Source organism: Colius striatus, chromosome 17, assembly GCF_028858725.1.
Source record: "Colius striatus isolate bColStr4 chromosome 17, bColStr4.1.hap1, whole genome shotgun sequence".
In the NCBI taxonomy this organism is placed as follows: domain Eukaryota; kingdom Metazoa; phylum Chordata; class Aves; order Coliiformes; family Coliidae; genus Colius; species Colius striatus.
The window spans coordinates 13,655,717-13,668,581 of record NC_084775.1 but is presented as its reverse complement, the minus strand read 5'-3'; the positions used below and the strand labels follow the sequence as shown (position 1 = coordinate 13,668,581).

The following is a 12,865-nucleotide window of genomic DNA, read 5'->3' as shown; positions in this document are numbered from 1 at the left end:
TTTGCACACTCCTGTCTCCTCAAGATGTCTTTGAGGAGTCAAAACCCTGGTTGCTGCTAGTAGGATAGTCACTTGTAGGAATAAAGTAACCAGAAAGCCAAAATGACTAGGGGAGGAGGGAAAAAGCAGGTTTACAGTGATTCACTCCATTGCACACGTTACTGCTATGCTTTCTGATTGCCAACATTTGAGTTCCTTCCACCACCTTCCTCTCAAATGTTATGGAAAGCTGTGCTTACCCATTTCTTTCTCGTGGAAGTAGTTGGACAAGTGTTACAGGATGGGAAAGGAAAGAAAAAGGGAAGGGAAAGAGAAAAAGAAAGATCAAAACCTGTAAGAAGGTTTCTAATATCTTGGTGCATCAGGTTTGCACCACAGCTTTCATATATGTGTGTGGCAATCACTGGGAAGGGAAATTTGGGGTAATTAACTCAGCAGCCATGTGGTAGATTGTATTAATCATGCACCCAGGACTCTCCCATTTCCCTTCTGCCCAGGAGGCCACATCTGTTATTACCAATCTCTCAGCCTCAGCCCAACAACTCCAAGGAACTGTATTTAAAAAGAATAATGATAGAAAGCATGTCAAGCTTTCCCCTCCTCTTTCAGGTGTCAAACCTGTTTGCAGAATTCAACCTGTGTGCAGTGCAGGCTGGGCAATACACAGGTTTAAGCCAGAAATGTAAAATCACAAATCCCTTGGACACCAAGGAAGCAGCAGCAGGAACTCTTAGATGAAAATCCATCCCCCCCATTAGGAAGAGCTGCTTCTTTGCAGTCTAAACCTGGCATTAGATAGAGAAATGACAGATGTGTAACACTAATAATCTGATCCACAAAAGGGTTTCTGAGATTCTTCTGTTATCACCCAAATGCAGTGTGCTGCAGTTTCTTTTGCTTTCCAGGTTCTAGAGATTCAGATGACAGCCCTGCTGGGTTATCATCGTCGTAATTAGAAGCAGAGAGTTGAAGACAGAGTACAAGCAGTGGAAACTTAACAGGGTGTTTGCAAACACTTCAAAAACCATCTGAATAGGGGGTCTATAAAATATGTAAGGTAAATGGACACCCTGACAGCTAGGTTGGATAAAAGGTTGACTGGCTTGGAGTCAGCAATGATGCAAATCCAACAGTTCCAAGCCAGCTCTGTGGCCCAAAGTCAAAATCCCAGGTTTTCACCAGCACTTGCTGTGTCTCCATATGCAATTGCACTTGTTCATCAAGGCCACTTCTGAAGGCAGCACTTCTGGCTGGGCAGTGACATCCCAGCACTGCTGCACTCATGGAAACAAGGCTGCTCACTCCTTACCATCTGTAGCACTGGAGCAGTTGCTCACACAACACTCCCCCTTTGGGATAGCTCCTAAATAAATGAGCAACTGCAAACACACATAGATTTGAGAAGAAAAACAGGTTTCACTCAGACTCTGCATTGGCAAATAATGGATCATCCCAGAGGCAGCAGGTCTGCTGAACACCACTCCCAAAGGATGCCAAAAAAGCTTCCTTCCCATGCTGCACTGTCATGTATTCCCTAAAGGTGCAGCCATGCACAGGCACAGCACGATTCTCCCTGTTACTAACTGTGGGGAAGTGACAAGCTCACTTCTGCCAGACACACACATCACGGGAAGTCAAAACAGTGATGCCAAAAGCGAGCAGAGCAGGAGGTTACAGCAGAGACAGCTAAAATGAGCACGTTCCCATTGGTGTGATGAGAACGAGCTTCCCTGAGGTTCCACTGCCGAGACGTGCAACGCTGAAACACGTTTAAAAACAAGCCACCTTTAGTGAAGCTACAATTATCTTAGCTGACAGGACTGGGAGGCATTAAGTTTGCTGTGTGTGAGGAATACAAAGTTGTTTAGCATGTGTTTGGTTTTGCTGAAGACAGGGACGACAGCAACGCGATTCGGAAGGAAATGCTGTCCCAGTGGCTGAGGTGTTCCAGCAGGATGAGTGCAAGGGGGTTCTGGTGCTTCCCACCCACCTATCTCTTTGTGGGGAATGGAAGAGAGTGAGAACACTCATAGCAATAAGCAATTTGGACAGCTCTCCTTTTACTGGGAACTTAATAGTCTTTTTAGCAATCAAAAGAAATGAGAGCCAAGGGGAACTCTGAATCTGTCATGCTCCAAGCAACTTACAGTGCCCTGTTCTCCCTTTAAAAAGCAGCAGATGTACTGTGTGCATTAATTAAACAAGAGCTTATGGATTTCAGAAGCAAATAAACTCATTTACAATAATACAAGTAGAGCACAGCCAGAAATAATGTAGTTGTGCAGAAGGACTGAATTTAAAAATAAATGTGTGATTGTAATCTCCAGATGCTGCTCTGGCTCGCTGGGCTTTATCCCAGAGAAGGGGGCAGGTCTGATACACCAATCAAAAGGAGTGTCTTTGGCACAAGCTGAGATCTGCGATGGGCACGGACAGACAAGGCTGCCCGTCTGCAGAGCCCGTTAGGAGAACTCAGCTCTGTTCAGCAAAGCTCCTGCACGAAGCCATGTCACACCAGGGACTGGGGTTTGTAAAGGAAAATCGTTACTTGGTGACACAGAGGCCAAAGGGGCATTCTGCTGATGACTGTGCTGCTCAGAAATGATGGCTGTAAGCGCAGGTCCAGGGCTGGTCACCAGGAGCCCTGCACCTCGGCTTCCCCTGTGCCAGGGAGCAGGGGGAGAGAGATGTGGAGACAGCTCACAGAATCCCAGCATGGTGGGGGTTGGAAGGGCCCTGCAGAGCTCATCCAGCCCCAGCCCCTGCTCAAGCAGCTTCCCCTGGCTCAGGGGGCACAGGAACGTGTCCAGGTGGGTTTGGAAACCTCCCGAGCAGGAGCCTCCACACCCTCCCTGGGCAGCCTGGGCCAGGGCTCCCTCACCTCAGCACCAAAGGAGTTTCTCCTCCTGTTCCAGTGGAACTTGCTGTGTTCCAGCTTGTGCCTGTTACCTCTTGTCCTGTCACTGGCCACCACAGAACAAAGACTGGCCTCAACCTGACACCCACCCTTTAGGTACTTTTAGGCATTGGTGAGATTCCCCCTCAGCCTTCCCTTCTCCAGGCTGAACAGCCCCAGGTCTCACAGCCATTCCTTCTAATAGAGATACTCCAGCAGCCTCATGCTGCTCCTTTATCTGAGTGAATCTTGCTCTTGAGTTGTGGGAAAAGACTCATTTTTTGACCCAAGGTCTAAAAACAGATTAAAAACCCCTACAAAACCTGAAAGGAAGAGATGCACCAATCCATCAGCACACTGAATGCTGAGTGTCCCCCCCTAGCCCCCCTTGCTAGGGACTCTCAAGTGCTTCATGTTGAGAGGAGGCACAGTCCTTTAGAGATGGAGCAGAAGGACCAGGACAAAGCTATTTGAAATGACAACTGCAATCCATTATCCACATCAGGCCCAGCTCTTACTCTAAACTAGATATAAAACTGCATCAAGATGCTAGCTCACTTTCCTTAGCTGAGTCCATGCCCCTGAGGTCAATAACAAGGAGGAGAAAGAGCACATTTTTGCACGACTCATATTTTCTCCTGTAATAGAAGAGGCTGTTTTGATAAGGTAAGAACAAGAGACTGATTGCCTTATATTAACCTGCTGGAAATAGCTGAGAAGCTTATTGTGGTTTTTGTAAGTGCAGCTGAGTGTAGTATCTCTGGGCACCAACAACTCTCATTTTGATCCTTTCTCTCTCCTATAAATCTTTTACAAAACAGTCTCTGACATGGCAGGACAACAGGAGTCCCTGTCCTTGGACTGCAAGGAGTGAAGAAGAGGCAGAAGTGCAGGATAAGCTTCACCTTGGCACAGAGGAGAAACAACAGCCTTGGACACAGTTGTAATGCAGAAAATGAGTGACATTGCTCCCCCGTACCTGAAACATGGGGGAAGAGAGATTAAGAGGATGTCACAGTTCCTCCAACCTCAGGAGGAAAAGGTCTGGCCTGTCCAGATCCACAGGTTGAAGAAGCCTACAGGTTTACAGAAGTAAGCCCCTGAGTCAGTGGAACTGGAAGGATGGCTATGGAAATATCACCAGTTGTGTGAACAGGTATGTTTCTGAAAGTCCATTTCAAGCAGCTTAGAAATGCAATATGGGGGCTTTGATAGTGAGTAACAGATTTGGAATACAACTTTGGTACAAGGGATAGAATAAAATCCCCTGTCCCTGCTCCATCCAGGGCCCTTGAGTGTCTTTGCCAACTAGCCATTTAGTCAGAGTTCAGTCTCACACTTGAACTAGACCAAAATTAAAGGACACTCAGCTCACGATAACCTTTCCCAGGCCAGCTAACTCAGCATCAGCTTTCAAAGATGCTTTCAAACTGATGTAACACTGGATTCCCAGTTCTGCCTCAACCACCTTCCCTCACTTATCTCTACATTTGCTTTATGGCCTCCACGTTGCAACTGCAGCAGAGCAGCAGCAGCAGTTACACGATTGCCTCGGCTGTCACGCTACAGGATGAAGGGCTTCTTGGCACCGTGATGTGGATGCAGTAGAGCAGCTGGATTCTCTCACTGCCACTCACCAAGAGTGCTGTTAACTCCTTTTGCATATACACCATACTGAAATCTATACCCCTCCAATGTAAATGAAACACTCTCCTCCATCTTGCTTATCACAGGATGACAAAGCAACATTCAGGTTTCACAGATGCCCTCAGCTCAGCTCCAGAATATTGCTGCTTCTGGTCCTTCCAAATCTTACCTTGAAAGGAAGGCTTGATGCTGCTTTATCGTGTCCAGTTCATAGGTTGATGAATCACTCCTCTTTCGTGGCAGCTGCTTCTTTGGATCTTCTCCGTTGCTACGGGGAATATCAATGTTGCTCCTGCTGAGGTGTCTGCTGGCTTCCAGATTAGAGCCACTGGAACAATAGCTGTTGTTCACTGTTATCCCAGGAGACAGGAGGTCGGTGTCCTGGGATTTCAAATGTACAGATTTACCTCTCTGACAGATGAATCAAGAGTACACCCACACTATATCCTTCTCCTTCTGTCCTCCTTTCCTCATCTATCCCAATATCCAGTTGAGGGCAATACAGTACCTCACACCAAACAACTTCCTAAGGATATGGGTGAGGCTTCACACCAGAGGATGAAGCATTGCTGTTCAGAGCAAACACGCAAACTGAGATACACATGCACCTTCAGACACATTTCCCTTTGACAAGGAAGAGAGTCTTTGCTCTCTCTTTTGGCCCTGGAGGTGCTGTGGCCAACAGTCCTATCCCCAGCACACACTGGGAGCCAGCATTACCTGGACACTCACAACGCTCCCCCGCCGACTGCTGTTCTGGCTCTCAGACACAGTCTGGTTGCTGTAGCACAAGGCATCAAACCCCAGAATTCCTCCAACGCAGTCCCCTACCAAACAAACCTGGAAAAAGCAACAGAAGCAGAGAAGGAGAGAAAAAAAAAACCAAAAAGCCCCTTTAGTTCAGGGCTGACAGTTCAGTGGTGTGCTGGATTACACCTAGCAAAGCTGCAGTAACGAGATTCCCAGTGCTGTAAAACTATTTCAGCAGTGAACAACCACTCACACCCTGCAGACTCTCATCATCTAACCTTGTTAATGTGTTCTGGCTGTCCCCATCAGCTGACTGGAGTGAAAGTAACACAGAGCATTGACAACAGCACTAACCCCAGCCTTAGCAAAACAGGCTTGATTCCCTCCTTGCCAGCTGTCTGTGCTACCTCAGGCAAGCTTCTGTGGGCTTCTGCCCCTCAAGGAGATTACCCTGTCCTGCCTCCAAGGGTATTGAGCAGAGAAGCACAACAAAGCACTGAAACCTCTGGTTAGGAGAGGGCTGGCTGGGTCCCTGGGCACTGTGCTGGCTGGGAAAAAGCTCGGTGTGGATAACTCACACTACAGCAGTGCAATAAGACAGCCAGTCCAAGGGCTCAAACCTCGTGGGGCTGAAGAGTCACTTTGCTCACAGAAGCATAAGGCTCAGTCATGGCCTTTTATGGGGCACAGCAGCTGCACAGCCTTAAAAAAGAAACCCACTTCTGTAATAACCCTGGTACGAGCTGCTGAAGGTGCTTTAAAGATGGAAATGCTTGAACAGCCTTTTAAAAGCTTTTAAACAGCTTGGTTTGCAATGGGAGCAGAGATCATGTTTAGTAACAAAGGTAGTGTTCCTGATTTGCAAAGGTATGTCATGCTGAAAATTGATTAAGTTCACAGCTTTGAGGCTTCATTTCTGAACACAAGCTCAGACTTTGCTTTGAATCCCAAAGGTTCAAGACAGAGCACAAGCAATAATCTCTCTCTCTCAGAAAGGAAGAGATGGAAGTGCAGCACTTTCTTACAGCAGCTCAACACTGTCATGTTTGCAGCCCCCCTGAGAGATTAATGGAAAAGAGAGCTTCAGAAGGAAATTGCTTCACTTGCTCTTCCTTTCATTGTGGCTATAAACAGCTGCTGGCTCACCTGGCCATTGAATGACGTGCCCTCCTGGGATTTGATGAACTCACTGTAGGCCTGGTTGGCTCTGACAATGACTGTGGCTATTGCCTCTTGGTACTGCGGCGACGACGTGGCCAACAAAGGGAGTGCAGCAAGGGGAATGTGATCCTGGCTGTTGGACAGGCAGCCTTCATCATAACTGTATGGGCTGAGGCTGGATAGGGCAAGACACATTGGAAATGTTCAGCCTAACATACAGAGTGGGGAAAACTATTTGCAGTATAATCACTTATTGTGGTTCATTAAAGAAAAGCCTCAAGTCAGAAAGGCCATTTATTCCACTGTGAATGAGCGAGAGCTTAATACATCTCTCCCCTCCCATCAAATGTAAATCTTTGAGGACAACACATTTACACTGACAGAACAACCCTCAGACAAGGAATTAAAGCCTTAGTATTTATTGGATTAATTAGAATAAATCAATCTCAGAACCCTTGCTGCATGATTACTGTATTCACTGCAGCTAAGTATGAAATCGAGATTGAATGCCTCGCTGGTATATTCATCAGTACATTCTCCAAGTGTGGTCAAAGCTTTCAATACCACAAGTGGAACACTTCAAGGAAGCAATTAAAAAACCTCCCAAAATCAAGAGGGAAATTTTCTATGTGTGTGTCTGTGACAAAACAGCATCAGCTTACCTGGATACCAAGGAGAACGCTTCGGAGCAGATGGCTGGGCAAGGGACTAGCCTGATGGCAATGTGTCCGAGAGCAGCTGGGTAATGTACCCTCATCACTGTGTCAAACACTGTCGTGATGGTGTTGACATCCCCTTGCTTAGAGCTCTGGTCACCACTCCCTGAGTCCAGGATGTTCCCTCCATGGAGTACGAGGAGGAGGACATGGATTTTACTCGGTTGCATTAATGGCTGTACTGACTCATCCTAGGTGGGAATGAAGAGAGCACAGCACAAAGGCTTATTCTGCAAGAGGTTTTATTTGGGCCAAGTGCATTTTATGCAAGTGTTATCACCTTTTCTTCCCCAAGCTCACACATGCTACATAAAATAAATGCACTACCCCTGTCAAGTCCAGTCAGCAAAGAGGCAATCAGCAATCTGGGAAGCAAGGTATTTCCAGCAGAAACAGCAAGCTCCATGAAATAAGGCCTTGGCAAGCCCCCACCTAGAGAGCTGAGTTCAGTTTGGGCCATCCACACACAAAGATAATTGCAGTGTGAGAAGGACCACAGAAAGCCAAGAAGCTTTCTAAAGCCAAGGAGGCTTTCTTGAAAGAATTCAGCTTTGTTTGCTTCACAAAGGCCACCTGAGAACGAAATGCCTGCTCTCAAACACAGTGCAGATGAGTACAGGGGGTTAGGGAGGGAAAGAGGCACTCAAGTTGTAGGACAGGGCAGGCACAAGCACAGGAGGAAATCAATACTGAATAACTGTAGCCTGGAAATTAGGTCTCTAAACACAGGAGATATAAGGTTTTAGAGTAACATCTGTAGGTTTGTGGGTAAGAAACTAAACTGTCTTCAAGAAAGAATGTGCTTAATTTATGGAATTAGGCACTAGATGCATCTGGATACAGCAGCTGAGACCCTGACTGCTCCTGAACCCAGCTGCTGAAGAAATCAGTCATTGCATCCGTGTGCCTAGGACAGAAATTACAAGACTTCAGATTTGTTTATACTGTTGCAAAAAGAGGAACTGAAGAGAAAAAATACTTCAAGACCTTGTGACCCAAGGACTGGCCAACATCTGGCTGGGAGGCTGCTGCAGGAACACAGGCAAGGTTTTTACTTTTGAATCAATTCCTTGTCTAAACAGACAGGCTGTAGTTTGGGGGAAAGAGGGCATTGCATCTGAACTCCAGAGGAGGTTATCATTAAGTGCCCTGCCAAAGCAGCTGTAGAGCCCAATCCTGATGCCTCAGGAGCAGGTATAAGAGGATCCATTTGTATTGGTCACATATTATAGCACAATGGAGAGTAACTCTTATTAATATCTGTTCACTACCAGAGCTTTCAGTGTCACCTTCAGACAGACTCAAATCCCTCCACCCCATCAACCTTTGAGATATGTGAAAGCAGGTAGTGACCTTCCCATGCTAGCACTGACAACATTTGAGAACATGCTCAGCAGCTCCTGGCTGAAGCAGGGAAGTAGCCATTGGGAGGGGGTGTGAATGGTGTGGAGGGCACTGGTGTTTTCCATTTGACAAATTCTTCTAATTTTAGCATCTTTAGTCACCTGTTGCCCTTTGAGCAGTGACTGAGCCCCTGACAAACCTGCTGGTGGGAGGAAGGCATGCCCAGGCACACATTAGCAACTTAACAACTAGCTTACACTTTTACCAGAGAATGTTAAAGCATGTCTTAAAATATAGACCACCAGGAGGATTCAAATTCACATCCAAGTCTGTAATAAAGATTTTCCAGACCTCCTGCATAAGAATGGCCTTTAATGATTTAGTACCCTTACACTGTATTAATGCCTGCTCTTTAAACCTTCTCTGGTTCCAGTTTACAGGGCCTGCAATGTGAACTTCTGCCTGGCTGTTGGCATGGGAGGAGCACTCTCAGCATCTCAGCACTACTTTTGCTTTCAGATAAATGCTGTAAGTGCCCATTTGGAGAGCAGCATGAGTCACCAAGCTTAGGTCACCCAGAAGTTTATCAGCAGTCATTTGGAGGTGACAGTTTCCCTTTCAGTTCATTAACCTCTGCTCTTGAAGGAAGTGGGAAACAGGAAAGCAACTGCTGATGGGTTTAAGGGTGGAGGTGGCCATTTAGAACTTTCTTGTAAAAGCTGGAGTCTCATAAGAGAGGTTTAAGTTTATACAGCTCTCTGATGATGACAACAAGTTCTCCACAATGCCTTGGGCTCTAAGAGAAACCTTATCTTGCTTATCTTGAGGTGACTGCAGCTGCTCCCATTCCCAGCCATCCACTCTTCTCATGGTCCTTGAGCTCTTGGTCTATTACAAAAAAGCTAAACGACCATGACCTTACAGCCTGGCACACAGGGCAATATCAAACCCATGCTCATGGGCTTTGATAGACCACAGCATAACTATGGCATTCTGCAAGCAGATACACGATTTCTGCAGCACAGACAGGCAGATGTTTTAAGGGCAGCATGAGTACAGCCACTCCAGGGTCCTAGTGAGACACCACATCTTGAACTGCAAAAGCCTGTATATAGACTAAGCTATAACTGGTTTCCAGACAACACCCTGAGCAGCTCCAAGGGTGAGCTACAGCTGAGCTATGTCACTTGGACCATGGCAGCCTGCGCCTCGGTGCTGCAGTCACACAGCTCTCCCAACCCCCAGCCCATGTAGCTCACTTGGCATTAGCAGGATAGCTCTACCCAGCAGTGCTTCAGGCTGCACTTATCCCCACAGGATTAGTACTTTTTTTCCAGCTGGATACCTGATGCTGCCTGCAAAGTACAGAGCATTTTCTATATATGATACTCAAAAGGCAGGTGAAATAATCCCTTAAACCCAGCCATGCAGTACACAGCACGCTGGTGCGGCTCAGAGCAACACACAAAGACAAGACACTGCTCACAGCAAATAGCCATTTACCCCATTTACCCACCATGGATATATTCCAGCAACAAAGGATCTCATCACAAGAAACTGAAGCACTTACTTCAATGATGCTGAGCCTCTCCACGCTGGAGCCAACGTGGTACTCTGCTGATGGTTCGTGATACAAGTCACCTGGAAGCACAGAGAAGCGCAAACGTCAGTGCTGCAAGATGCTCTTTGGCAAAGACACTCTTCCAGAAAGACACTGTTTGTGCCAATACCCCTCAGCCTCTTCTGCTTCATCTCCTTAATTACTTGATCAAATTGCCCTTTCCCTCCCTTCTGCCCTCTTCCACCCCAGAAGCCTCGGTGATGCTGGGTCACTTATTTGCCAGCAGTTTCTCATCACCTTGCGAAGCGCTGAGGACATCAGCGAGCCCTTCTCCCATTACAGCAATCCAGTGTTGCTGCTTTATTGAGGATGGCAACAATGGGAAACCCTTGCACAATAGTCAGAAATGATTGGTTTGTGGGAAAAGAAAAGGAATTGCTTGGACTATGCTGGGGGAGCAGAGATCTGCTGTGTTCATACATCTGTGCCTACACAGACCAACTTTGTACCAGAAAGCTTAAGTGTCATCTTGCACCGTGCTGCTACAGGAATTGATCTGGCTGAGCAACTATCTTCCTTTCAGAATTTCATAATGATGAGCAGAAAATAAAACCGAGGGAGACACAGATAAGAACAAAGGATGGAGCAAAGAAGAAAGGAGAATCAGGAGAAATTCAAGCAACTCAAGACAGAGCTGGAATATTTCATCACCACGCGAGCGAATCCTGGCTGTCACACAAAGGAGCTCAGCCAACGTGCAAAACAAAAGAGAATCAAGAGCTACCCCAACTCCCACTGGGCAATTCTTTTTTGGCAGCCCTGGGCAGTCATTTTCATGCTCTGTCTCAGCTTCTTCTTTTGTGAGATGAGGATAACAAGCCTTAACTTTTCTTTCTTTCCAGAATGTGGCTGTAACAATTGGCAACACAGTGAAACATCACACGCACTCTGTACTTCAGCAAACATTACCCTGGACGTCATCGCACTCGGGGGTTTCGATTTTGTCCATCAGATCATTGGAGCTCCATTTGGTTATTTCTTTCGGGAACATTTCCTCATTGTCAGACAAGTCCTCTTTAAGAAACAGATTTGTTGAGAGTCACACATACACAAATACGTGCACAGACAAGAGCACAAACAGAACTTGAATTAAAAGCCCCCGTAACTCTGTGTAATCTTTTAAGCATGAAGATGGCTTAAATCAGAATAGAACGTGATACTTCACCAGCCTCAGTTACACAGAGATCAAAGCACCTTTAGGGAAGCAAACAAAATGGTTTGGTTTCATGTTTTTAACAAATAATATGGGTTTTTAATGGTGCCATTTCAGATACTAGGTTTGCTGTTTTTCTTGCCGTGCTTTCTCGTGATGCTAAAGCAGCCAGAATGCTCCAGAACAGGAGAGGATAAAGCAATGTTCACCACTGGGATCACCCCCAGATCTGTTTGGAAACTGCAGGATGTCTTTAGAGGAAACAGTGACAAGGATCACTATTGTTAATAGGACCATATAGCTAAAAAAGCACGAGTAAGAAAGGAAATGTGAACTCCTAGGCTATCTTTAGCCTGATTTCCTTAGGAGATGAGACTTGTTTGATCACCTTGAGTGTGTGTGTGTGCCATTTCCCTCCTACCTCAGGAACCTGTGAAGCCCTGGCTCAGTTTAGCTACAGTTGATAAAGAACAAAGGTCCCCAAAACATTATGTTCCTAGAAGTGTAATTAAAAGGAAGAAACATATGAAGGGAAAACCCTATAGAACACCCCACAGTAGTATCTAAATATAAAATCATAGAAGTGTTTTGGTTGTAAAAGACTTTTAAGATCATCAAGTTCAACCACTGACTTCACCCTGCCAAGGCCACCACTACCTCATGGCCCTCAGCACCTCAGCTCCACGGCTTTGGGATCCCTCCAGGGCTGGGGACCCCTCCAGCTCCCTGGGCAGCCTGGCACAGGGGCTAACACCCCTCTCAGGGTTCTGCCTCAGCTCCAATCTCAACCTCTCCTGGTGCAACTTCAGGCTGTTTCTTCTTGCCCTCTCCTTCATTACATGGGAGAAGAGATCAACCTCCATCTTGCTACAGCCTCCTGCCAGGGAGTTGCAGGGCATGCTCCTGTCTCCCCTTAACCTCCTCTTCTCCAGACTAAACACCCCCATTCCCTCAGCTGCTCCCCAGCACACTTGTGCTCCAGCCCCTTCTAGACTAGAATTCCATCTTTCTTATTGTTGTAGAAAATAATTGATTGGAAGAATCCTAGGATAGGGAGCAAAATGATTATTAAATGTATTTATCTTTTCAGCACATCTGAGCAACAGCTTATAGAAAAATAAACATGAGGGGGACTAAGTGCAGAGTCAAGCAAAGACCAATTATTTTTAGGAGTTTCTGTTTACACTTTGACCATAAAAAGAGAGCAACCTGGGAACTCTGCATCAGCATGCCATTTCCTTTTTCAGCTATGGAAAAAGACTGAATAAATCCCCATTTCCCTGCACATGGGAGTGTGGAGATACCTGTTCAGAGCAAGTGGGAAGCACAAGTATGCAACACATGCTGGCAGAGAATTAAGAGGAAGATCACACTCAAAGCTCCTCCAGCAACTTAATCTAAATATTAAACTTATTTCCTTGAGAGGTTCAATTACAGCCCTTACTGCTGCTCGAGTGATCACTGAATGGGATATTACTCCTGTTATTAGCATTTATTACAGGATAGATATTAGATATTACTGTGTTTGTCACTATCTTTACCAGTGTGCCAGTGAATGAGGATGAGTGGGAAGCCAG

At 46.2% G+C, this 12,865-nt stretch overlaps 1 protein-coding gene across 5 annotated transcripts in view; it reads right to left on the bottom strand.

The window, feature by feature from the left end:
* Nucleotides 1-12,865, bottom strand: part of PITPNM2 (phosphatidylinositol transfer protein membrane associated 2) — a 137,010-nt gene that overhangs the window by 23,527 nt on the left and 100,618 nt on the right. For all 5 annotated transcript variants that reach the window (XM_062009551.1, XM_062009547.1, XM_062009549.1 and 2 more), the window contains 6 exons: nucleotides 11,045-11,149; nucleotides 10,085-10,155; nucleotides 7,117-7,361; nucleotides 6,440-6,629; nucleotides 5,264-5,383; nucleotides 4,713-4,924 (listed from right to left, as the gene is read on the bottom strand). In XM_062009551.1, the coding sequence (XP_061865535.1) occupies nucleotides 4,713-4,924; nucleotides 5,264-5,383; nucleotides 6,440-6,629; nucleotides 7,117-7,361; nucleotides 10,085-10,155; nucleotides 11,045-11,149 (943 nt within the window). The remainder of the gene's footprint in view (nucleotides 1-4,712; nucleotides 4,925-5,263; nucleotides 5,384-6,439; nucleotides 6,630-7,116; nucleotides 7,362-10,084; nucleotides 10,156-11,044; nucleotides 11,150-12,865) is intronic.